The sequence below is a fragment of the Psammomys obesus genome, unplaced genomic scaffold (assembly GCF_907164565.1).
Source record: "Psammomys obesus unplaced genomic scaffold, mPsaObe1.curated_primary_1811, whole genome shotgun sequence".
NCBI lineage: Eukaryota > Metazoa > Chordata > Mammalia > Rodentia > Muridae > Psammomys > Psammomys obesus.
The window spans coordinates 49820851-49848150 of record NW_026585644.1 but is presented as its reverse complement, the minus strand read 5'-3'; the positions used below and the strand labels follow the sequence as shown (position 1 = coordinate 49848150).

Sequence of the window (27300 nt, the reverse complement as noted above, 5' to 3'; positions counted from 1 at the left end):
AAAAGCAATTTACAGATTCAATGCAATTCCCATCAAAATAACAACACAATTCTTTACAGACCTTGAAAGAACAATTCTCAATTTCATATGGAAAAACAAAATCCCAGAATTGCTAAAACAATCCTGTACAATAAAATATCTTCCAGCGTTATCTCCATCCCAGATCTCAAGCTGTACTATAAAGCAAAAGTAATAAAAATGGCATATTACTGGCATAGAAACAGACTGGTGGATCAATGGAATAGAAGACTCAGAAATAAACCCACATACCTATTGATACTTGATTTTTTTTTTTTTTTTTTACAAAGAAGCCAAAACCATACAATGGAAAAAGGATAGCATCTTCAACAAATGGTGGTGCTCTAACTGGATGTCTGCATAAAGAAAAATGCAAATATATCCATGCTTATCACCCTGCACAAAACTGAAGTCCAAGAGGATCAAAGACCTCAACATGAAACCAGATGCACTAAACATATTAGAAGAAAAAGTGGGGAAGAGCGTTGGCACAGGAGACAACTTCCTGAACAGAACACCAACAGCACAGGCTCTAAGAGCAACAATCAGTTTCATGAGGTCCCATTTATTGCTTGTGTGTGCGGGTGTGTATGTGTATGTGCTGGAGGAGGTGTCACAACCCTTCACTTTATCTCTCTAGATATTTCAAATTCTTCAAGAAGGACCCCATCAAGCACAGGGGACTATTTCATAGACAAGACTTTTTGCCAGTTCCTTTTTGGAGCCTCTTTTGAACACAGTTCACTTTAGGTTCACACACCACTTGGGAGCGCATAGCAGCTTGAACTTTTGGCCTGCAAGATATCCTTCCCACTGGTGAGTAAACATGTGGCTGGGACAAACAGTTTTTGCACAAGTCTTCATTGTACAATGATAAGATCTGGAGAAACATTTTTCCTCTAGTTCAGATGTCTTTATTCAAATATCACACTCAGAAAATCCCCACCCCACTGTGCCAAGAACCGATATTGGCTCTCTTGTCTGGGAACACCAACAATTTGGCATCACCTCCGCTTTTATCTAAAAAGAAATTTAAATGCCATGTAACCACTTGGTCTTGTTCCCCTCCATATTATACCAACAGTATAAAAGGCTTATAGAGAAGATAAATATAAAGATAAACACAAACAGAAAGGCCGTAGCTGCCTTTGCCGTATTCAGTTGCCTTCCCTCTGCATTCCCAGCTGAGGTGACGCAGGAATCGGCGTTCAGTCTTTATTTAGGGCCTTGAGTGTACTCCTGCTCCACCAAGGAGACTCTTTAAAAAGGTCATTCACCCAACCCTGCACTTCATTTTTTTAACATTTATTTATCTTTATTTTATGTGCATAGATGTTTTCCCTGCATGTATGTCTACGTACCAACCCAGTCACCACAGATGCCAGAAGGGGGCGTCAGACCCCTGAACTGGTTTCAAACAGTCTTTAGTGGCTATGTGGGGACTTGGAATTGAGCCTGGGGCCTCTGCACGAGGAGCAGAGCTTTTCACTGCTGAGCCAGCTCTCCATACCCTCCTTCAACTTTTAAAAAGTGTGGGGGGGGGGCATGGAACCCAGAAGACAATCTTGAGTATTACCCTCAGGATTGTCATTCAACTCCATTGGGTGAAGTTTTTCGCACTGGCCTGGAGCTCACCAGTTTGGCTTGGACTGGCTGGCCAAAGACCCCCAGCTCATCACCACTGAGATGGTAGCATTTATATCAGTTCTGGGGATTGAATTCAGGTCCTTATGTTTGGGAGGTGGATGCTTTACCAGTTGATACAGGCCCCATTTTTTGGTGGGGGTGGGATGGTGGGACGTTCACACACATGACTTGGCAGCCAGTGGCCTTTTCCCTCTTTGGTGAGGGGCCTACCATCTTTAAGAGACCTTCTGGGGCTCCGCATAGGCCTCCTCAAGAGCTGCAGGAATACAGAGGTCACTAGAGCAGTTTCTATGGGTTGAAAGGCGTCCTGAGAAGGAACAAGAGCCACACGAGATCCTGCTCTCAGCGTTTTCGGGGGTTGTGGTTATAGCTCTCTAAAGTATGACTGCTGGCTCAATAATGACTCAGGTATTTTTCTACCTCTGTAAAAAAAAAAAAAAATGGCAAATGAGTAAAACAATACTAGCTATAGTGTTACCAACTCAGGAACAGGAGCATTAGTCCAGGGGATATTTGACCCTTCCTGAGTATTTTATGTAACAATGCCTCACTAAACCAAAGCACATTAGCTGGTAATCCTTTGCTGCCCTGTCACTGGGTAAAAATACCTCCCTGCTTTTCTCACATGCAGGTTAATGAGTGATGTGAGGAGGGAGCAAGACTCAGGGTTGCTTGTACATGAGTCTGGCTTCAAGCCTCGGCTTCTTATCTTAAAGCCCTAGCTGCCTTCCTGGTTCAGAAAGCCAGAAGTACTTTCTATTAGAAAAGGTGCTCCCCCCTTCCCCTCCTTCTCCCCCACTCACAGATGAGGGGTCCTAGCAAGTCCAGGAAGGCTGAGGCCTCAAAGGAGTTTTTTTTTTCCTGCCTGTGGCTTCAAGGGAACCTGGCTCGTGCCTCTGAAAGAGGGCCACATATCCTGGGACGTGAGAAAGTCTTGAGTCAGCAAGTGGAAGCAGCGGGTCCACTGCACGGCCAGAAGCCATGGAGACCAAGGGCCTGGGCAGCACTTGAGAAGCTGAGTGGGCAGTTCTGCCAGCCCTGGGGCCTGGCTTCCCTGAGGTGAGGTAGCCAGACTGCCCTTGGCTTCACAGAACATTCTCTGCCTGCTATTGAGACAGCCTTAAAATAAAACACAGCCCTGGCCTCAGTCCTTTCTTCTAGACAGAAGCACAAACTCTCCTCTGTGCTTTGCTGCCATTTCTCCTGCTAGGGAAACCCACACAGCCTTTTGTAGGAGGCACCAGCCCAGAGAAAATTCCATCTGTGTGTCTTAAACCAGCCATGTGGGCGCCTTTGCATGGCACCTACCTGCCTTCAGTCACCTCAGTTTTAATTCAATTGTGTTATTTTCCAAAATAACCAGCTGGGGTGACCTTTTCTTAGCACATTGTCCTTCCAGCCACAGGGGCTTCTGGCCTCTACAGCCAGGCACATTTCTGCCATAGGACCTTTGCACTGGCTGTGTCCTCTGTTTAGAACCCCTCTCCCCTCTGGTGGATGAGTGGGTCATCCCTTCACTTCCTTCATGGTTCTTCTCATATGTTACTACCAGCTATGAGACTTCTGTGCTTTCCTTGGGTTACAGCACACACACACACACACACACACACACACACACACACAACCTTTCCTAACACATCCACTCTCGTATACTTTGTGGGTCTCCGCTGTCATCACACTCGATACCATGGATTTTAGCCGTCTGTCCACTGCCTTTCTGAGACTGTACATATGCTCTAGGCAAGCTGTTTTCCAGCGACTTTGTTCATTGCTGTATCTCTAACGAAACAGTGTTTGCATGTAGTAGACACGTGGGTAACCATGTGTGCGTGTGCGGAATGAATATTTGCTTTCATAGCTCCTTCGTGGCAAACCATAGAGTGTTTGGATGGACACATACCTACATACAGATGCTTCTGTGTGTCTATGTGTGTGTAAGCACGAATGCTCACATCTGTATCTCTACGCATATATTTACTGTATGTTCTGTCCAGAGCCCAGACTAGACACCTCATCTGGGTTCTGTCCAGGCTGCTAAACTTCCCCTGAGACAACCAATGTGGATTGTGGGGAAAAAAAAATAGCAGCAATGCCAATATTTCTTATGTTTTAGTGGGTAAGTGACCAGAAATCCATAAACGACCTCAAAACTGAGAGTCAGAATGAGAAGATAGTCTGCCCACAGGAGGACACAATATATGATGTGCAGTCGCCAAAGCATGCTTCCCCTCCACAGAGAGCAGAGGGAACACCCTCCCCGTTGCCATCACTGACCATGTTTACCACGGGCCTGAGGCTAGTGGGTAAGTGCTGAGCTCAAGCTACGCCTGATGATCTTCATTCCAACTCTACAGAGCAGGCAGTGTCTCCCATCTAAGGACCACATTGTGCTTCAAAAACCCACAATGCATCTATAGGCAGCATTAAAGTATAGGAACCCAGAATTTTTATCTTAGGATGCTCAAGACACTAGTTTTTGTTTTTTTTTTCAAAGCAAAATTTCTAAAAGCCAATGTGTTGTCTGTCAACCCCACAATGATTTAAACCAAGTCTTTGCCTGCTGATGAATGGGCTGGACCATCTGCTGAGACCTGGTGGTCATTCTAGGTGGCCATTCTAGGCACATTAATATGAAATGTTAGGGAATCCTGGATAATGCGCTTTGAGGCTATAGCTCTCTGTAAATTGGAACACAGCCTTTAGGCTGAGGGATTGCCAAGCTCAAGGCTGTCCTTACACTGGTGACCCCTGAGGTATTCACTCAGCAGGCTCCCTGTCCCTTCTGGGTCAAAAGCAGGAATTCTATGACCCTCCAGATCCCAGGGTAACTGAAATGCCACCTCCTATGCCCAATCAATTTTGACTCTTCAGGCACCAGATCTCATCATATCCCAGTCTTCTTACTGCTTTGATGTGAATCTCAGAGAGGGAGGGAGGAAGAGAGAGAGACAGAGAGAGAGGAATGCTTCCCTAGTCTCAACAGTCACTTGCTGGTTCGTCTCAGAACTAACTCTCTTGGGGCAGGGGAATGGCTCAGTCAGTACTTGCCAGGGAAGTGTTGGGACCTGAGTTCCATCCCCAGCACCCTTGTAAAAAGCTAGGTTTCATGACCTTTTACTCCCAGTGCTGGGAAGCAAAGAAAGTGGATCCCTGGGGATTGATGGCTGAACAGCCCAATCAGTGAGCCTGGAGTCATAGTAAGAGCCTGTCTCCGAAAAAAAAGGTAGCTGGCTCCTGAAAAATGACATCTGAGGTTGACCTCTGTCCTCTACATACACACCAGCCCCCCAGAACTATCTCTCTCCAAGAAGAGGGTGACCAGTTATCATGCAGCATTTCTTAAGGAATGGTTAACAGTGGCCTTACACCTAAAACTTCAAAGTTCTCCAGCCCTACTAAACATTGTCTCCAAGAGCGTTTTGTTCATTGGCCACCACCTATTTTCTTGCCTCCCAGTCACCTCAGGAGGGGCTGGGTGATTTGGGTGCTTTTACTGGATAAACTGAAAACACTCAGGCAGTGATGATGTACTGATGCTTGGAGTCAGACTGGCTGGGGTAAGAAGTACTTTATGAAAAAAAGGGCCTGTAACCCTAGAAGGTCCTAATCAGGAAGCTGGGAAAGGAACGAAGCTCTTTAATCCTCCCTGAAGTCTCCTCATTAAGAATGACTCTAATTGGTCATGGATAAAGTTTCTCTTCCAAGGCGTGTGCTTTTAGAGGTTGTAAGATTTCCCCTTTTCCAACTCAGCATCCATGGCCACCGCCTGCCAGTGTCTGGGAGCTTGAGAGAGAAGCTCTTTGCCAAAGAATCCATCGTGCCAAGGAGACAGGAAGTATGGCTTGGTGTAGCTCTCACAGAGCTACCTGAAGGGACAAGGCTTCCTTTCTGGAATTGGAGCCCCCTTCTTAGATGGGACAGGGGCAAACAGGGAAGGCTAGAGTGAACAGGAGACTTGCCTACAAGCCAGGACAAGTACTCCAGCAAACTCACGCCCATTTTAGGAGGCAGGCATCCTGCCCACCTCACAGGTGCCATGGAGAGAAAGTGAGCTGGCAACATGAAAAGGACCAGGGAGCACACTGAAAGTTGCATGCGTGCTACATGCCAAGGGCTGTGTTAAATGACAGGTGTTGCTCTAGTTCTCACTGTCATAATTTAAGGACAGTGTCTCCTATTACTTCTGCTCTGTAGAGGAAAACAGCAAGGTTGGTTAGTTTTCTTAACATCTGCTGGAAGTTTAAAAAAGAGGGAAAAGAATCAGATCAGAGTCTTGAAAACTAAATGTCTAACCACAGTGAGTTGGTCCACTCCTAAGGCGCTATGAAGAGATGTTTAAAAAAAAAACAGTGCTTTGATTCTCTTCCATGTTCATCCCCACTCTTTAGGAGGGATGATGAGAAACATGTGTTGAGATGAGAGCCATCCTTCAGCTAATTTTAATTCCAGCAAGGATTTCTTATAGGTGTGGTCCCCATCTACATTACTGATGTGATATGTGTACATTGAGAGCTTAGTGTAGCTACGTGGTCTCCCTATACACATACAAGATTTTTCAAAAATTGTATATGCCTTTAGATGCTTAGAACTGAGTTAGAAAAGATAACTGTACACACATATATATTTATTTTATTATTGTTGTTGTTTTATGTAGCTCCAGCTGTCCTTGAACTTCCTATGTGGTCCAGGCTGTCCTTGAACTGACAGAGATCTGCTTCCCTTTGTCTCCCAAATGCCGGGATTAAAGGCATGCATCATCAAGCTCAGTTTGTGCACACAAATCTAAAAAGTCAGGTGTGAGGCACATTTGGGTGCTAGTGAGAGGAGGGATATACAGGTAGCAGAGAATCTGAGATGGATGGGTCTGTGTGAGAACCAGGATGGAAGAAGACTGGGGGATGTCAGGATAACTAGGTAGACAGGGCTGGGCCACTCAGACCAATGGGAACAGCAGGAGTTTATAGGCTGGAATATCCAGGAAGCAAGGACTGAGATTATAAACTCGGGTTAAGATCCAAGACAGACTGGCATCTTACTTTATTGGCTGAGTGGTGTCCCCACTTGCAGAACATGGTAGCAAAATTAGGCAAGCTATTTTGATCGGCTCTGAAAACTTCTTCCATGAATGAATGATTGCAAATAAAGATCTAAGTGGCCACCCTCCCAAAATCTGCTGTTTCTGTTACTATCCAAAACAGGATTTGAAGAAAGCACATTTAAACATGCATTACCATTTGCGCGGCACTTGCTACCTCATCACATGGAGGGTGCTTGAAGTAAGGATAAATCAGTGTGTTTTGGTGCAAGGCAAGCACCCAGGTAAATTCCCACCGACTAGAAGAGGGCATGCAAAATGAAGACTGTTTTGAGAAAGAAAACCATGCCGATTCTGTAGATGACAAAACCAACAAGGATCCTAGAAGAGTAACGTGGGAAAAAGTACTCCATGTAAGACGGAAGAGAAAGCAATGAATTCAGGAGAGAAAAGAGCAGAGATGGGGAATTCCTATTGGTTGGGCATAATTATAATTTGCCGTGAGAGGATCCCATGGCAAAGACCCCAAGGGATGTTAATTTCAGACCTGCTCCCCATCTAATGTATCACCCTGGAGGATGCAAGAGCTTTTCGGAAACACCAGCCGCAGGAGAGGGGGCAGACCTGGGGAATTCCCACAGTGAGTGTGCTGTTGAAATACCCAAGTGATTTTGAGAATTGTATCTTCTACACCCCCCCCCCCCGCCACTGTCAAATGCCACTGCCTTGAGGTATTCTGGGATGACAGGAAATGCTTAAACCCAGCTAGCAAGCCAGAAAAAAACCCTCTAGGGACTACTGCTGTGGCCTTAAAGGACACAGTCATTGCTGTTAGACTAGTGTGAAAAAGCTGGATTTTGAGCAAGTCTACGGGAAGCCTGGGTGTGCAGACATCCAGAAGCCATCTCCAGTAATGTCCTCCCCATGTGCTTAGGGAAGGGATGTCTGGAGTTCTGTCCATCTTCTTAGATGAGGAAGCCACTAGGGAGATCACTAGGGAGATGATGTAAGCCCAGGAGGCAGTGGGCTAGGTCACCCCCACAGTTTTGCACAGGAAAACATCTTTGCAACATCTTAACAAACCTGTAGCTTAACGGGTTTACAGGATCTTCTAGTCTGGCTTTGGGGTATCTTTCCCTCTTTGGGTCACAGGGAGGACATTTAGGCTCTGTACAGTGTGGGAAATGCATGGCTTAGAAAGAGGGCTATTAGTTGCAAAGCCTTCTATCATAGGGACCCCAGAAAACCCCCTTAAGCATCATTTCCCTCACTTATTTTTTTTTAATGCTGCAGGAGGAGTTTGGTATTTTTCTTGAAGTTTCCTTTTCCTGACTCTGTACAGGATGACGTAGCTGTAGCTGTTTACTTTAAGGCTCAGGAGTTAGCCAGCATTGTAAGAAAAGCTGCCCCACCCCCGCCCACTCCCAGCCATCCCAAACACACACAGAATAAGCTACTCTTTCCATGATGTTTTTGCAGAGAGTATACATGAGCAGGCAGTTCTAGCTCTGCTCCTTGCCTCCTGTCATAGGACCTATTATTACCTTCCCCCTGGCATCCTGGGATTGAGGGAGGAAGGAGAAAGGGGTCCTCACTGGACATCTCCAAGGCACTTGTGAGGCTCCCTCTGCTGTGGAGCCATGTTGAAATACTCACCCCTACCTCAGTGTCATTATCCCTGGGGGGGGGGGGGTGGAGGAGATGAGACTGTCTGGTGAGGAAGAGATGGGATCATGTCCATAAAGCTAAGAGCATATTACCAAAGGCAGCACAGGGGAATTAGAACAGCTGGGAAAGGGAGCTGGGACCACCTCAGTTCAAATGAGAGTTCTGACCCTGGTTAGCTCATGTTGGGGGAGGTATGCCACACTGAGCTTGGAAAAATGACGGACACATGGTAGGTGCTGAAAAAGTGTCAGCTCCTTGAAGTGACTCTCACACACTCAAATGTTATATTAGCTACTAGTGACACCAGGGAAAGGAGATATTGTCAACCAGCAGCTGGAACAGAGGTGGAAAGGTGGCAGGAACGTGATCATACAGCACAAGTCAGAATTCAGAAGGGACAACCAATAATTAGGGCATTAAAGTCTATTTAATAATTTATGATGTAATTAATAGGTAAAATGCTAAGATGCCGATAGTTTTCAGAATACCTGCTGCCAAATAAAATGTCTGACTATATCTTCCTGGCTATAAAACATGGCTTCAACAACATGGAGGAAAGAAGCCATGTGTAGTGACACTTATTTATAAGTGTCCTATAACGGGTAGGTCCTCGAGTCTTAACTGTTCTTCCAGATTACCTTATCTGGTAAATTCCAGGCCAACAAGAGATTCATATAAACAAACAAACAAGTAAACAGTGACACTTGAGGTTGTCCTCTGGCTTTTATGCTGAGCACATGCATACACACACACACACACACACACACACACACACACCAACACAAAGGCATCTTATAACTTTCCACCCCAAAGGTGTAGCAGGTGAGAAAGATTTCTCGATGAGTCAGGGCTTGTACAGAGTCAGAGCAGGCTGGACCACTCCTTAGGAATTCTCAGTCACTAAGAAATGGGGCACAGGGTTTGAGTTTCAGAGATGGTTCAGCCGTTAAAAGCACACACTGCTCTTACAGAGGACCTGAGTTTGGTTCTCAGTAATCAGGCTTCATAAACCACCTGTAATTCCAGGTCTGGGGATCTGATGCCCTCTTCTGGACTTCATGAGTATCTGCACCCACATGCACATACCCACACACAGACACCCATGATATACATAATTTAAAAATAAGATAAATAATTTTTTAAGCAGCAGGAACAGACCCAGAGTAGGCTCAAGGTGATCCCCTCATCTCCAAACCCATCTTGGCCTTGTCTTATGGGAAGCAATGGGACCATGCTCTTCCCTTTTAGCTATGCAGACCATAGAACCAGTTACCATACTTCCTGTTTTAGAGAAAGCCCTCACTACGAAAGACAAAAAAAAATCAAAACTTCAGTGGCCTCCTAACCACATGCAGATACTATCCTCTTTGAACTTCGATTGTATTGTTAGAATTTTGTTTGTTGAAGGCATGTCATTGTTTAAAATGTTAGGATATGAAAATGTGAATATGTTCTTCTCTTCCCTTCATTATTAAACTATCCCTTCAGCAGTGTAAGTAGAGCATATACAAATAGTTTTAGAACAATAAAAGACAAGAAACTGCTTTTCAGCTGTGATCTAACTTGAAAAATAGAACATGGATTATTATCTTAAAAGGACCATCAGGCCTTCTGGATGTAGCTCTTACCCCAAGAGTAAGCACCATTTGGATTTTCCAGATATTTATTTCCATCACTTATAGCTTTATCTCGAAATACTATGTCTGGTTTTGTCTGGTTGGGGACATTTAATAAAAATTCGCCTACAGAATCATTCTGCAGGTATCACTATAGGATTGGTTCTCTTGTTCTATCATTGTGTAAGCTGTCCTCTTTATAATCATCAATTCATGGCTTAGGTCTCTCTTCATGAGACTCTCCCTTGCTCTCTATCTCTGTGTCAAATAGATTTATAAAACAATCATAGTCTCCCTAAACTACCCAAACACAGCAAACAACTGGATGCACTGGAAATAAAAATTGTCTACAACACTTAAGGGGCTGTGGCCAATTCCCCATTTTCATATTATCTTAACATCTTTGTGTCTTTTTTTGGTAGCTTTAAACATGAAAGGACTACAGGCATCCGGCCAAGTAGGTAACGGTTCTCAAGTACCATATTCTTAATATTTTTGCATAGTTGTTTTCATTTGAGCGGGCGTTTACTTAGCTTGGGCTAGCCCCAAACACAATCCTCCTGCCTCTGCTTCCAAGGGCTGAGATAACAGGTCTACATTTTCATACCCAGCTCTGCATGCACTGTCTTTGTCCATGGAGCCTAAAGGTCCTTTTTGTATGGACACGCTTTTACATTAACCTTTGAATGCTCTGCGGTGCAGTTTTCCATGTAGCTATTCAAACATGTGCTCTCCCTGAATAAGTGACACTGGGATCCAATGGGCTTTGAACTCCGTGATGCTTGCATACTGGTTACCCAACTTTTAAACAAACCTTAGTGTCCTCAAGGTTCTAGGAACCTTTCTCATAGAGCTGAACAGACTCCATCCTTCCTGGATTACAGATACATACCTCTCAGTTTTTAAATGGAACCATCTACTTGCCATCTTAAGTGTTTGAAGGACAACTCTGTTTTTATCTATGACACCCACAAGGTGCTTACTTCCATTTTTACTCAGTGCCAGGGTGCAGGATCTCGCTGGTTCCCATGGCACCGTGCTAGTTTTCCCCCTTCTAATTAACGTGGGTTTTAGGCTGTATAGATGAGCACAGGGTCCAGCATCCAGATGGTAGCCTCTGACCTATATGTAAATAGCCAGATCTAGTCTCCCATTCTATTCTTTCCAAACAATGACACATCACACAGCAAGTCTATCTCATCACAGAGCCCTTGGGGGGTAGGGACCAAGGTTCTTAGTCCTGTGATAAGATAATTTCCTTATACAGAGGGGAGAGTGCCTCCAAGAGATCAGTTTTCTCCGACCTGTAGGACTGTGCCCATTTCCTTGGCTTGCTTATCTCTCTGACCTTGATTTTCTAGTATGAATTCTGTGGGGCATATTTTCACAGTGAATCACTTCTATTCTCTGGGTCACCAGTACGAGTCCTACTTTCCCAGGTAGGTCAGAAGTTCTTGGACAAGAATTACATTTTTTCAATCCCTAGACTATCCTGATAGTGAACCAAAACAAAACAAAACAAAAAAAAAAAAAAAAAAAACAGGTGTTGGAAAAAATATTAGCTTATGTATACCAAAGCAGAAACGCTTCCTCCCTTGTGGTTGGCTCATAGTACAGGTTACAGGTGTCTTTTAACACATCAGGTTTCATTTACTCCACTGAACACCTATACCTCATCCATTTATTTATAATGGGAATTGACTTTGGAAGAGTGAACAATTCATTCCTATTTATTATTTTTGCCAAATGGAGTGTTTCATCCCAAAACGTGGAAAGCTAAGGCAGGAGGATCAGGAATTCAAGGCCACTCAGGACTAAATAGAAAGTTTGAGAGTGGCCTGGCCTATGTAACATATATCTATTTTAACAAAACAAAAGAACAACAAAAATCCCAACAAATAAAACAGAAAAGAAAAAAACTAAAACAAACAAACAAGAAAACCCCCAAACAAGAACAACTTCACAACAGGAAGCATCTACCTAACACTCCCAAGTGTTGGAAAGGCTAATTCTGTATCTGTCTAATGCATATACCAGGTACCAACTTCCTGGGCTTACCCAGTATGGAGAGCACAGACTTTATGTAGTTCCCATGATACTGGGCTATTTTGGTCCAGATTAATGTGGCTTCTAAGATCACTAATAAACTTCCTCAAAAGAATTATATTGGAGAAATATGACTACAGAACTGTTTCAACAATATAGTAGCATTTCACTTGGTGATGACAGTATTTATATATTTATTTATTTTTACTAATAACATTGGTTAACCTAGAACATCCCCATAAATTGGAGCATGAACAAGAGGATTCATTTAAGCTGCTGCCCCTCCAAACAAACAAACGACAACAAAATTAGCCTGGGCTGTTTAAGTGTGGCAGACCATCAAGAACAAAGATCGCCTTCCATGGCTACAGGGCAGAGTGCATTGCACTGTGCTTCCCTTACTCCTTTCGGAGGGTAGGGACTGCAGAACAACAAACCAGTGAGGCTGAAAGCCAGCCCTCAGGCTAGCAGGTCCAGTGCTAACAGGCAGGTCCAGTACTAACAGGCAGGTCCAGTGCTAACACGCAGGTCCAGGTAAGGAGCTTAGCTCCCTAGCAACCTGAACACAAACGTCCCTGATAAAGCAGATTACACGCTCCTGATGAATCCCACATGGATGCCGTACTGGCCCAGCAAAAGAGCTCATTTTTACATCCACCCGAACTATGGGGGCTGATGGAGGAAATTCTTTTTGCCTGGGATCCATCCTTGTCTTCTCCCTAGAACATCATGGTAAAAACAAAATGTTCCAGTGGGGGTGGGGAGATGCAACTTCCTATTGGCTCTGCCAGTGACATCCTCATTCCAGGAAGAGAGGGTCTGCTTCTCCTCTTGCTTCCCAGGTTCAACATTAATTGCCCAAGATCCCAGCCCTAAACAGTCATCCCAGAGGCCCCTGGGATATATGCATACGGAGTTGGACTACACCACTCTAAATAAACCAGCTGACATTTCAGTTACATATTGTCCTCTTGGGATTCTAGTTTCTGTTCGCCAATCCTCAGGACTCTGAGTGGTCAGAAAAAAAAGAAGCTTTTGGAAGCTAACTAACTGGGTTTGAATTCAGGCTCTACTGCTTTCTGCTGTGTGGTCTCTGTTTGCGATGACACTCCTACTTCCTGGGGTCACATAAAGATGGAGTTAGCAGTATTTAAATTGCTTGAAATTGACCTCAGCAATTTGGAGTACTCTGTGAGTTGTTGATTATAGTATCATCACTGAGCCAATAGTGACTGAAGTGGAAGAAGAACACTAGCTCACCTAGAAGACCCTTCTCTCCAATGTTCTTAACTAGAACCAGTAACCATCTATAACAAAATGCCCATGAAATTCAACCAAAAGGAGGCAAGATTTATTTGGGCTCATGGTTTCAGCCCATATTCACCTGGCACCATTGCTTCTGAGCCTGTGCCATTGTGCGGTCATGCCAAGAGCAGGTGGCAGAGTGGAGGCATACCTAATGGTGGGCAGGAAGTTTAAAGTATGAATAAGGGGCTGGGGTAAGATATGTCTCCCCAAGGACCCTCTCCCTTCTGTGAAGTATCACCTCTGGAGTTTCTGTCATCTCCTAACAGCCTATTGAACTGAGTCTAGAGCCCTCAAGATCCAGTCACCTTCCCAATGCCCCACCCCTGAACTTATTGCGTTTAGGACCAATCCTTCATACAGAAGCCTCTGAGGAAACACTTCAGGTCCACATAATTCTATGATCTATTTCCATATTGGTGAGATGGTCCCCAAATGTGACCTTCCTTGGGGACAAGAAAGAGAGAGGCTTCCGTAGAAATCCCCTGGTATCTAGAGAATGGACAAGGGCATTCAAGAAGCCCCTGCTCTGGGGGGGGGCATGGCTTGTCTTGGTCCAATTCTAACTACGGGCTGAAAAATCCAAAGGACAAGCTCCCTAATTCACCAAATATGTGACTTTCACATCAACCAGCTGTTACTCCAAATGTATAACTAGACCTTATGATTAAGAAACAAAATGGCATGGCACAGCATGTGTCCTCTTAACTGGATCAGCTTCTCAAAGAAGCGGGTTGATACTTTCTCGCTTGGTGGTGCCCCCCTCATTGTATACAACCAGACGAAGAGCTTGGGCCACAGCTGTTGTCAACAATATGGGCTCAGGCTGGGAAATAAGCAGTCTATTGTTTCTCTTTATGAAACTGGCTGTCGTGCCCAGAGGTCAAGTATCCTAACAGTCATTTCTCAATTCTTCTTCGTCTGATGAACACAAACATGCCAAAGAGAAGTGTAGCAGTGAGAAACACAGCGAAGTTCCAAGTCCAGTTGGGGTCTGTCTATACCAGTGACACCAGAATTCTTAAAAGGAACCAACAGATTTTTTTTCACCTGAGAAACTGTGCTGTGCTTTAATTAGACAGCTATAGTTCTTCATCATGCAGCTTCATATGTAGGATTCTTAGTCACTGAGAAGATGTTAGAGTTGAAACTGTGATTAAAAAAATAATAATGGTCTTGGACTGGGCGGTGGTGGCTCACGCCTTTAATCCCAGCACTTGGGAGGCAAAGGCAGGCAAATCTTTCTGAGTTTGAGGCCAGCCTGGTCTATAGAGTGAGCTCCAGGACAGCCATGGATACACGGAGAAACCCTGTCTCAAAAAACAAAAACCAAGCAACAACAAGAAGGGTCTTGGTGGTCCTGGGCTGAGGTAGGAAATTGTACTTAATTGAGCTTTGAAAAAGAAACAGTAAACAGAAGGCCTGTCCACTGAGCATCTTATCGGTGTCTTCATCCCATTCATGCCTTTGCAACAGGTCAGACTAGAGTGGCCTTATTGTGGGCTCCTGGTGAATTTCACATTCATAGCATCTTAACGTCAGATTTGGATGAGATCTCAAATTACATATTCTGAGTTCTCTCATAGCCTGTGCCATCTTTGATCAGAATGGGAAAATCATTGCCCAAAGAAGTGTTTCTGGACAAGCCTTGTAGGCAGCAGCCAGAGCTCGAACAGGCATTCTTGACACACAATGTTCTCATTCTGATATATCATGGTCCCTACAAATCAATAGGGTACTGTGAACTCAAATACCTAGTGGGCTGTACCCACCAGCTGGCAAGATCTTCAAAGCTAGGGGTTATCTGAAATATCAGAGCCCACTGGAACAAAAAGTCCAGGCTTTGTGAGGAAAGGCCATTGCTTTGGCTGAGAACTTTCAATAGACAAGGCAGAACCTTCTCCCTGGCGTGCCCCATGTGACTCTCTCTGTAGAAAACATCACACCACTATCAAAATTCAATACCAATCTAAAAATAGACATTCTAAAAAAAGAGGTAAATCCTGAAATCCAATAGATAGGGGTGCTGGGGAAAGATTAAGAGGGCTGACGTCAACCACAAGGAAACTGGCTTTGTTTGGTCAGCAGGTTAGATAACTTTGGCTTCTAGTTTTAGATTTCTAAGTGAAACTTTTCATTCGGATTAGGAAATGAGCAATTGACAATGAAGCGTGCCCATCACTGACCACAACTGACAGCAGCCTACACTCACCCAGCTCATTCAGTCCAGAGCTTCCCCACTGATAGGCCTACACTAGTCAGAAGAATGCTATTCCTTCTTCCCAAGCAGACTTCTAGATACAGAGGGAAATGAAGAGCCTATGCCAAACTTCCCTTCAAGACCTCTCATGGGCTCTGGGATCCTGGGTTATCCCTCTGATGTCCCTGCTTCTCATTCTTCTCTTTAATTCATGTGACACAGAGTTGCATGGGCTGTGTTTTCTAAATCACCACTGCCTAGAACATCTTTAAAGAGGTCTCTTCCAGAATGAGTCTGGACTCTTGCTTGACCTTGTTAATAGTTTCAGCATTTAGCCAGAGTCTCTCCTATGATGTTGCCTTTCTCACAACTTCCCAATGTAAGTTTGTTGTTTTTAGACATTCTGGCATTCAGGATCTATTCCCATAAAGTCTCTGACTCCCTATAACTCTGCCCCCATCTCAGCAGTAGCCAGGCAGAGTCTATTCCCCTAGGATTCCCCACAGCGGCCCTCCTTGACTCCAGGAGGCAAAAGTGGGTACTGTGATCTGAACCTCAGCTCTGTCTTGCTAGGAATGTTAATGTGAAGCTGGACAAAGCAGGGCTGCTCTGCCTGATGGGAAGAGTGGACGATGAAGGCCATCCTGTCACGACATGCATGGGGTCTGTATGAGCACCCACCCACACACACCACCTCAACTGAGGCACCTCTACAAAACCTAGTTTGAAAAGTAGCAGCATTAGAATAAACAAATAGCTTAGAAGAATGAGTAAGTATACTCCTTTGCATTGGAAAATGTGCCAAACACACCCACTTAGAAGAACACATACATACACGCATGCACGCACGCACGCGCGTGCATAAATTAACGGCATTTAACACATGGTCTGTACTATGTCAGAGCCAGTGTATTATGTATTATTTATAAGCTACAATCAAGTTTATATCATAGAAGTGAGAAGTACAGAGCAGGTGGTTCTATTTCTGAGAGGCCAGGACCAGCTCTCACCAGGCAAATATGAACAAAGACCTCAGAGAGAGTTAGAACCTTCCAGCTGGTTTCAGGTCAGCCCTGCTAGAAGCAAGCATTTGTGGCCACCTTCAACTTCCAGTGAAAAACTTCTATATTAGAGCTATTACACAGTCTAGAAGCCTAGAAGTCACATAGCTGAAGATTACTGAGAACAGGGAGAATAGAAATTCTATATGATAGATGCCAATTTTAGGAATATATGTATCAAGCATGTGTTATCTTTAAAAATCAGGAAACCCACATAATCATTGTTCTCATAATAATCATTTGAATTATTCTTTCTCATCCTTTTTGAATCTACAAAGAACAAATATTCTTGGGTTTGCACTGTGGGGCATGCCTTTAACCCCAGCACTTAGGAGGCAATCTCTATGATTTTGAATCCAGCCTGGTCTATGTAGTGCAGTGAGTTCTGGGCCAGAAAGGGCTACATAGTAAGATTCTACCTCAGAAACCAAAACCAAAACAAAGCCCTGTGTCTGGGAACTAGAATGAAGGCAGCCCTTTCCACACTGTACCACAATGAGCATGCTCCCATGAGGCAAGATCACGACCTCCCCTGGCTACCACTACATCTCATGACAGGAAATGTGGTGCCTCATGACATGGCACATAGAAGGTGGTCAACACACCATGACTGAATAGCCCACTGTGGATGAGGCAAGACTTGCAAAGCCCAGGGGGCTTGCTCGGCAGCTAGCCAAGGCAAAACGACAGGCTCCAGATTCAGCGATCAAGGCCTCGTTTCAAATATGAAACATGATGGATACTCCAAACCTATCTCTGGTTTCGCATGTTCAGGGGCAGGTGACCATACCCACACACAGGTGTGTAAATGTGCAAATCACCCCATCTCCAGAGCAAAGGTATTGCTTGTTGTTGGGTTGGTTTGGGGGTTTTGTTTGGTTGGTTGATCTTTCTCTTGTTGAGTCAATCTTATATAGCAGAGGGCGACCTCAAACTTTCTATCCTCCTGCCTCAGCCTCCAGGCCTGTTCCAAAGATGATAAATATTATGTTCATTTGTCATAATAAAAAAGTGGAAATAAAGAAGAGAATGTTCAAACTTACCTCCCGGTAACATGGAAGAAGATGAGCTAAATGAAGGTCTTTGAAGGCAAGTCTTCAAGTCAGGCTTTAGGTTTCCTTACATGCAGAGAGGTCACCTGGTCTAACAGACTCTAGATTAAGAGACAGCACTCCTTCATGTCTGTTGTGGGGCCAGGGCACAGGAGCAAAGTGGACTCTATCGCCTTGCATTTCACTAAAGAATGGGTCCTTGCTTTAAGATCTGAGTGACAGCCTTCTGCATCAGCCTGGTGGCATGAAGCAGGCCCACCTCTGCCCCTCCATACATACATCCCTTAGTCCTCCTCAGGGCAGCAGAAATTACTCAGTAGCTTTAAACACTGACCCTCCTGTGAGAGTCTCCAGAAGCCTTCATCACCTGTGGGTCACAATGGCCACTGACCATGTGAACTGGCCAGGCAGGAGAAATGGCATTGTTGCCTAGCACCATCACACAGGGCGATCTTCAGCCCCCAGGGAGACATGTTTCCACACCTTAATCACTTGGGTAAGCTGTTATGCCATAGGCCACACAAAGCCCCAATAGTTCACAAAGATACAATTCAATTATACCTGCTAGAGATTACCAACCCTATCACTACTCACAACCTTCTACCAGCAAGCAAGCGCATTGACTCCCCGCACCCCACCCCATCCCGTGGGCCACTAATCCAAAACAACCCACAGGACTGAACATCTCAGGCTTTTTTTTTTCTCCAGAAACAGCCACCAAAAGGATGAAAATCCCCCCAGCTCCCCTGAGGCCCTGCGACCTCCAAGATCATGTGGTCTAGCAGGACCACAGTCCACAATTCAGCTTGCTCTTTCTACTTTCTTAGACTCATCTAATTTTATTAATTTGCCATCTCATCTTAAAACTCTGCCAGTCATGTACTCCTGCCACCATTTTTTTCTTTAGGTTTTGCTATTCTGTTAAAAGTCAAAACAAACATTAGAGTTCCTTGAAACTACAAATTCTCTCTTCTGTTGTCAACACTTGCTCTGAGCAGCTCTCCTCATGCCCACAGAAGTGATTAAATCACATTTGAAAAACATCTTCGGTTGCTTTTTAAGGATTTTCCATGCTGTGTGTTCCCCGGGGCTGGAGGGAGGCTGGCCAACGGAGATCCTGCAGGAGCTCAGGCCTGTTTCCTTCAAAGCAAAGTCCTCCAGGATTTGGCTTCCCAGGCCTGGCAGGAAATGCCAGAGGGTGGGGGACGGGTACAGAACTGCAAGTTTTAAAGAGGCAACACCATGGGTGAAATTGTCCAAGTTAGGTTTTGTGGGATCCAGTTGGAAGAGATGGTTTTGCAATGGGGAGCATAAAATACAAACAGAGTCTAACAGGGCCTGGGAATTTTAATTTTCTGTTAACCACAAAATCAAAATAAAGCTACCTCTTGGGGTTCTCTGAGCTCTAGCAGCCAACGGAACAGGCAATTTCTTAAAAAGTAACTTCTCCACCAAGCTCTAACCTGGAGCAGGAAGGCCATGCACTTCAGAGTCTAGGAGGGACCCTCAGGCCCTTAAAGAGGGTTCACAGTACTGCTGGCCCTTTCTCATCAACCTCCGATTTTGCAAGAATTTATTTTCCTTACTTTCTCAATATGTACTTCCTCCTCCCAAACTTCACCTCTTTCCTTGTGTCATTTTCCCACAAATAATCAGGACATGAGAGTTGTAAAGTCTAGTGTGGGGACAATGTCAAAATGAAATCTAGAAAGAATTTTGGAGCTATCTCTTGGCACCTATCGTCTTCCCAATGCTAACCCTACTTCAAGATCCAGTTCTGTAGCTGCTCTAGCCTGATTCAGGTTCTCTACAAACCCAAAAGGCACACAACACAGCAGGATCTCAAGTGAAGTTCTGAATTTGACCAAAATGTAATTTGTGGCTCTACTGACTGCCCTATCTGACCATCCTTACTAGCACTGGAAATCAGGAGTCATTTCATTTGTTTCTCCTCTTCCACAGCCTAGGAAAGAAGACTGCAGCACACTCCTTACCAAGAACAGAATGTCTTGTACAGAAAAATCTCAAGTCACTATTTGAGTTTGGCTTGCTCCCTCAGTGGGCTGCAGCCATCAGACTTGAGTGGACCATTGTGGTCAATGTCAATGGCTTTGCACAGACATCATCATTTATTGCCACATAAGACACAGGACCTTACTTTACACTCTTCCAAGCTCTACCTGCCAGCCTGTCCATGGCACACAGCTTAAAGCATAATTTGCAAGGAAGCTATCCAAGCAGTTTCCAGAACACCTATCCCCCACCCCACACCCCATATACTATAAAGGTTGAGTCTATTAGCTTTCTAGTGCTGTGAGAAAACACCATGACCAAGGCAACTGAAGAACAAAGAGTTCATTTGTGTTTATGGCACCCAAGGGCTACAGTCCACAATGTAAAGACATGGTGGCAGAAGCAGGAAGCTGAAGGCTCAGGTCTTAAGGAGCAGGCAGGAAAAAGAGACAGCACACTGGGAATGGTGAGAGGCCTCTAAACCCCAAAGCTCACCCTCCAGTGACATAGTTCCCTCAACAAAGTCACACCCCCTAAGCCTCCTTAAACATACCACCAACCAGACCAAGCATTCAAACACCTGATCCTATAGCGGTCATTCTCATTCAAACCACCACAATGAGGCTCACCCCAAACCTGACTTAGCACAGCTATTGCTCTGCATGTTTCTAATCAAAGGTGAGACAGCAATCTTGACAGGATTGAAACAGGTATTTGTGGTTTTGATCATGCATGAAAATCTTAGTCAAAACCACAATTTTATGGTGGCCAAGGAATGGTACATTTTCAGGAAAAACATCATGAAAGCAAGATTGAATACTGACCATGGAACACAGCTGCCCTTTCTGCTACCAGTCCTGCCCAAATCTCAGCCATCAAAAGCACCTTTGCTGCACTAGACCCTGAAGAACAGCAGCTCTAGAATCCTCTTGGTTTTAATGTCACTGAAACACTAACAATGTTAATTTACTGCAGAAGTATGAGCCGCCAGCTCTGTACCCAGTCACCCAGTCACCCTTCCTCAAGAGAATCTGTGTTCTGCTGACCCCACACACAGTGCCTATGTCGATCAGGAGGATAACAGCCACCCTTTTAAGCCATAGCTTAAGGGTGGCCAGGAAAGGACAAGCCAGTTTTTAAAAGTTAAATATGGGGTCTTTAAGACAATTCTTCATAAAGGTCCTTTTATTAGTAAATCAATGTCCTATAGTAAGATTATAAATAATAATTATAAATAAATAATGATAATTTATTAAGAAAAACATACATACATGCTATGTAAAACATGTGTCAACCTACTCCTGTGACTTGAGCTAGCTGACACTGGCCTAAGGGGAGAATAAGAAAATCTCTGAAGTGCAGAGGAAGTTTGTCCTCTTTCCTGCGACTACCTAGACCCTCAAAACCATGCCGGTTCACTTATTCTGCCCAAAGCAAAATTCATGTTACCTTCAGTGCCACTTTGTGTTCCAACCAGAAACCTTGACTTTGACAGGCATGTTTGAACATGCATGACATGTTCAGTGCATGTCTTCTCATTCAGTGCATGTGCCCTTTCTCATTTCTGTATCTATCAAGTAGCCCTTCATCTGTGGCTTCCAAGGGTGGCTTTCCATATGTAGGAACCCCACAGAGCCTTCATGACCAGACCCGGCTCTTTCAGGCTCCTGGACCTTCTGACCACACGTTCAAAGAAAGAATGGTAAAGGGGCCCCCTCCATACACAGCCACCTCAGTTAACAAGAAACCCCCAAACAAGCAAAAACAAAACAAACAAACAAAAACCTGGCGATTGGATCTCTGACACTTTTTCTCAGTGGTACTAAGAGAAAAGTAGATTAAGTGGGTTTTGTTCTTATTGTTTTGAAGACAAAACTCAAAAAACTTCCACACACCTGACTGACAATATGCACATGGTGGATGTGAGCCCATGTGCTAAGACCACGGACAAGAAAGACATCTGGTTCCGAAAACATTGCAATTTTGAGTTAAAAGAGTCAGACACAGTGGCTCATGCCTGTAAGGCCAGGACTTAAGATGTAGGGACAAAGTCATCACAAGATTCAGGCCAGTGAGAACTGAATTTCGGAATGAGGTCCCGTCTCAAAAACAAAAATACAACTGCCAAGTTATAATGGTGGCGGGGGCGGGGAGGTGGGGAGCAAGCTGAGCCCATCTCTGGACTGCTTATCACACTGGACTCTGCATTTGTACACACACGTGAACTCACACCCACCTGTTTGGCATTACACAACACAAATTTAAAAGAAAAATGAGCTCTAGCCACCCAGTCCTGGGCTTGCTCGAGAAAGAAACAGATTCTTATGAAATGGGGGTCTCTGAGGACAGTTTCACAGGGAGAGCAACCCTGGTGTTCCTGAAAAATACGCCACAGACGGTCAGGCATTCTTAGGTGCTCCCCATTTCTGAGGAGATCAGAAGGAGAGGAAAACTTTCCTAGACCAGTGTTGCTCAGGGGGGGCTAGGTGTGGGATACCGGGCAATAGTGATTAAACTAAGGTGATCTTTCTATCTTTCTTCTCCACTGCAGGACTCTTCAGGGACTCTGGTCAACAATGTGTCCTGAGAGCCCTGACAGAAGCATGGGCCATGAAGTTCTTTGTTCTTAAAGCTCCTCAGTTAACCAGGGCTCTCAGAACCAGCCTTGAGGGCACTGCAGCAAAGAGAGAGCCCGACTACGGTCTTCTCCACCAGGACCTAGCATATGGGAAACACTCAATACAAACAGAATAAAAGGATTCTGAATGACAAGAGGAGTAGTTTTCTTAATTCTGAGCAGAGGGAATGACGCTTTGGACAACATGGCGGTGAGAGCATGCCAGAGAGCCAGAAATCTCACGGGTGAGGTGAGCCCCCGGTTTGTTCGTCCTGAAGCAACCCTCGCCTGCCTAGGCTCCCGGCAGGAACAGGAAGAAGTCTGCATTCAAGCTGTCTTTGCCTTCCAAAGAACCCAAACACTACAAATCCATAATGCATGCTAGAAGACTTACTCCCACATGCATCTCAAAACTGGAAAATAAAATAAGAATGTTATGATGAACATGTACTTTTTTTTTCCCCCTAAGAATAATGTCAAACCAACTGAGGTGGGAGCGACAATTTGCTAAAATATCTTCGTCCCTTGACTGCCACCTGCTGGCATCCAGGCACCCATCCGGTAAACTTTACAATACTTGAATCTCGCTGTGGAATTCCAAGCATTTGCTTAGATTCAGCATCTCTTACGACATCAGACAAGTAAGAAGGATTTTTCCTTTTGCTTTCTTTCTTTTTTGAGGGGGGTAGGGTGGGGGTGGGGAATGAAAGCAGCCTAGAAGTGATCTGACTGATTAGAAAGTTAGGAGCCAGAGCAGGGTACACACCATATCTGTTGGTTTTTCCAATGAGTCAACGCTAGGGTTAGCCATTTGGCTTTGTGTTGCTACTATTTGCAAAGTGTGCTATCGATCTTCTGGTCCCTGCCCAAGTGCACACTGAGTGGAAAAGTCACATGCCCTTAAAGAAGATTGTGTTTACCCCTCTCTGAAAGGGTAAAATCTACTCTGCCATATGCAGTGTTGGAGGGAAGCCCGCAGAGGGTCAAAACTTGCTTTCTGACAGTTGAGATGCAATGTGCTATGCTCCACAATACCATCCAAGACAGCTGGCCAGTCCCTTCGTAGGCATACCTTAGTCTGGAAGCAGCAATAAAGTTGGGTTAGATAAGGGTGTTTCCGTGCCAGAGCCAAAATCCTCTTCTCCGTCATTGTGCAGTCTACATCATCATCCTGGAGGATGACATCTTTCTTTAAGACCTTCACAGCATATACTTCATCTTTGCCCTTGAGTTCCGCCAGCATAACCTGCAATCGATTTTAACCATCTGGTCAGTCTAAGCGCAGACAGAATTAAGCAATGATGCTAACTGCTTTTATTTTTTTTCCTTTCATTTTGAATGAAGATGCTTAGGAAATTAATAATTCAAATGTTTAGGGAAACTACCCAGCCTAATTCAGCTACTTTTTTTTTAAGTCTCTGGCACAGTGCTCAGGGGTTATGTAGTTATTCATGTCTTCATCTGCATTAGTGATACTGTAATTATCAGAGCACAGATAGAGCATGCTTCTATCTCTTTCTCCCTTCTACCCTTCTCCTCTCACTTTCCCCCTTCTTTCTCCCTTTCTTGACAGTTCACTCATGTAGCCCAGGCTGGTCTCAACCTCATGGCACTTCTGCTTCAGCCTCCCAGGCGCTGACAGCATAGGTGTGCGCTCACCACACAGCCGGAGAGGACTTTCACTAGAAGTGACATACGTACTTTCCTACAAGGTCTCCCTCATTATCATGACTGCTGGTACTTGGTTAAAAAATAAATGCATGGTAATTTATTCTGCTATCTCCATGTTAGGAACTTAAATTATATCAAATTAAGTACTATGTAAAGATACACTGGGTGCTTTTGGACACAGTTTAAATTTCTCTTTGGCATTACAACAGAAACTGTCAAAACTAAAGGGTTAAACATTTTTCACGTTTTACATTTTTTAGGAGGGCGATAATCATTGACACAGTGCCATTTTAGTGTGTAGCATATATGAGCAGAGGCTGCTTTCACTTATAATTTTGTTTGTTTGTTTGTTTGTTTGCTTTCTCTTACTTAACAAGTGGGAGATATTATCTTGATTCTGTTTATAACTTGCAGCCAACCTTTCTGGGATATTTGTTTTCGAATCAATTTTATTTTGGGGAGAGTTACTTTTCTCTCTGTCTAATTATTTGCTGGCTTGTGCTATTTCTCCTAAGTTGGTTCACATAGGATACACAAAGACAAACCTATTGCTTTCTGCACAGGCATCCCAGCCTGCCTCATGGCGATCTGCTGTTTTCTCTATCTAAACATAACCCTTTATCTTCGCAGACAGAAACCTGCCCTGCGTTTGTCATTATGGTTTCTTCCACAGTTCTGCAGGTGAAGACACAAATACTTCCCCTGATGAGCTAATGGGTAGGCCTATTTTTCTTGACATTTGCCTTTCAGTTCATATTTTCATTTATCTCCAATAGACATAGGCCATTCTCCTTTTGGCTGATCCTGAAGTACACTATTCCAAAGTCCCTGTCAAACTGAAAGAGCATAACCCAAGGAACTTGAAAGGTTGAAGATTCTGTCACCCACAAAGTTCAGCCTGTAAAACTTGCTCAAAAACACAGCCTGAGCTGCGTGAGATGGCGCAGGCCTGTAATCCCAGCACTTGGGGAGGCAGAGGCAGGCAGATCTCTGTGAATCCTAGGCCAGCCTGGTCCACAGAGCAAGTCTGGACAGCCAAAGCTACATAGGGAAATCCTGTCTTGAAATATGTGTGTATGTGTGTGTGTGTGTGTGTGTGTGTGTGTGTGTGTGCGCGCGCGCGCGTGTCCTATACACTAGGCGCAGTGGTACACGCCTGTAATCCCAGCACTCAGGGAGGCAGAGGCAGGCAGATCACTGAGGCCAGCCTGGTCTACAAAGCAAGTCCAGGATAGCCAGGGTTACACAGAGAAACCCGGTCTAGACAAAAAGATAAAAAGTACAGCCTGTAAAACTGTATTGTGATGGCTGTGATTTTGCCTAAGAAGCTATGGTCAGAACTCAGCATGGTCAGAACGCCGATCCTGCCTACATCACATGTCAGCCTGGATGCTCTGAAAATGCTCGTTTCCCTAGAAGCTTGCTCAAACTCAACCCAGCCTGCTCACAGCCTAAGCCAGGGTTATGCCTAGACAAGAGGCCTGGGATCTGTTTCTTATTTAGCTAGTTTTTAAAGAAAGTGATTGCTTCAGCAGTTGCCATCTGAGTAAATTCCAGTTACTCCCGCCAGGCGCTCCCAGGACAGACGGGGCAGGTGAAGGTCCTCAGAGCAGGGCCTGTGCCTCGGGCCTTCCCTCAGAATGGCTCTGGAACGATGGACTGGGCCTTCAGCTCGGCCAACACTGATTCCTGGAGCCCAAGACACGTGAGAGTGCCATGACTCCTAGAGCTGCCTGGTCCCCAAAGCAGGCTCTCTCCATAAGGGCCCCAAAGGCATCTCCCATTATCTCCCAGGGAATGTGCTTTAAGAAGGACAAGGAAACAGAAGTCTGACTCCCCAGTTTCCTAGGCTCTTTGTCTTCCTAAAATCAAATCTTTGCCCCCATGAGGAGCTTGATTCGGCAGAGAACAGGGGAAAATGTCCTCAAGGACAAGGGCTCCAGATCCACAACATGATTATCCAGTTCTTTTGTCACATGGAGAGGAAGAGCAGAACATTTAGGAAGCATCAGGAAAATCAGTGAAAGGACATTCAACTTCCAAAGTCCTGCATAGTAAGGTTTGCTCTGGAGTTCAGCAAGGGCAGGGGTTACAGTCCATGCTCAAAGTCATCCTACTGAGAGAGCAGAATTTCAGATGGCTCTCTGAAAAGGAGGAAACATTCAGAGAGGCTTGACGTAAAAAGCAGAGCCCATGCCAAACACATGAAACCACTCAGTGTGCTCCCTCCTTCCCATCACCCCCCCCCTTCCATTTGATAAGTGAGAACAATGGAATCCTATAGAGAAGAAGTGCCCATATTACACAGCCAATGAAGAACAGAACCAGGGCACCCACTGGCCACATGTTAGCCCAGGAAAGAAAAGGTTCCAAGACGGGGTTGGCCTGCCCACCACAGAACCAGCACCACTATGCATATGTGCCACAGACCTTGCCAAAGCTGCCTTTGCCCAACACCTTAATGAAGTTGAACTCATCCAGGCCCAAACGTTTGGCCTGGCCTTGCCGGACTTCACCGTTCTCGCCGGGGCTTGCCAACTGGCCGTCAGTAGAAGACGAGGCTCGGTGCTCTTCTCCCCGGTTGTCGAAAGACAAGGCCTTCCTGATGTTGTTTTCAAGTTCTTTTAGTTCTAGGATCAAGGGTAAAAAGATATGAGATTAGAACACATCTTACAACTATTTACATTAAGACTCGATATGCAGAGCCTATGAGCTCTCAACAGTCCCTCAGTTCTTCCGAGAGGCAGAGCCACAGGCAGCCTGTAGATTCCTTTACCTGTCTAACCCACTTCCTTTGGTACATAATGCACAACTAGACATCGGTCTGCAAAGAGAAGGAGGACATAGTTTCCAGCCTGGCAGGGTTCACTGCCCCCAAACGCTTCTGAAGGCCTCCTAACAACCTTGTCCATAATTTAGGTGAGAATTCATGTCTTCCTTGGAACTGTGCAGGCCCAGAGATGACAGGCACCCTTCCCTTCAAATTTCCATTTTTAGATGAGAACAAACACTCAAAACCACCCTCACAGTCATCACTGGTGAAAGACTCATTCGCTCACAGCAGCTAAGAGGCCTTTGTTTCCTTAGGGTCTTTACTTAGCCTTGATGCTGGCTGTGCTCTGAGTACTTGATCTCACAGAATGAGCCACGGGCTTATTATTAACAAAAAAATAGCTTCCCACCATGACACATCACAAATTTGTCTCTGATGGGGCAGGAATTCTGTAGTCCAATTTCACAACTCTGAGACCATCTTGTGGCCTTCTGGAGTAAGTGGCCTAAATTACCTAGATGACAGTGTTGGGCGGCCCTTTGACCTTTTCTAGTTGAAGAAGGTCTATAGTAGGTCAA

At 44.8% G+C, this 27300-nt stretch overlaps 1 protein-coding gene and 1 long non-coding RNA gene across 3 annotated transcripts in view; one reads left to right on the top strand and one right to left on the bottom strand.

Moving 5' to 3' along the window:
• Prkce (protein kinase C epsilon) overlaps positions 1–27300 on the bottom strand; it is a 484873-nt gene that overhangs the window by 144200 nt on the left and 313373 nt on the right. For both annotated transcript variants that reach the window (XM_055619233.1, XM_055619239.1), the window contains exons 9-10: positions 26380–26579; positions 23351–23524 (exon numbers count right to left, since the gene is read on the bottom strand). In XM_055619233.1, the coding sequence (XP_055475208.1) occupies positions 23351–23524; positions 26380–26579 (374 nt within the window). The remainder of the gene's footprint in view (positions 1–23350; positions 23525–26379; positions 26580–27300) is intronic.
• LOC129685736 (uncharacterized) lies at positions 21945–22722 on the top strand. The gene is made up of 2 exons (XR_008721527.1): positions 21945–22059; positions 22213–22722. It is a non-coding gene; the product is annotated as an uncharacterized LOC129685736 (long non-coding RNA).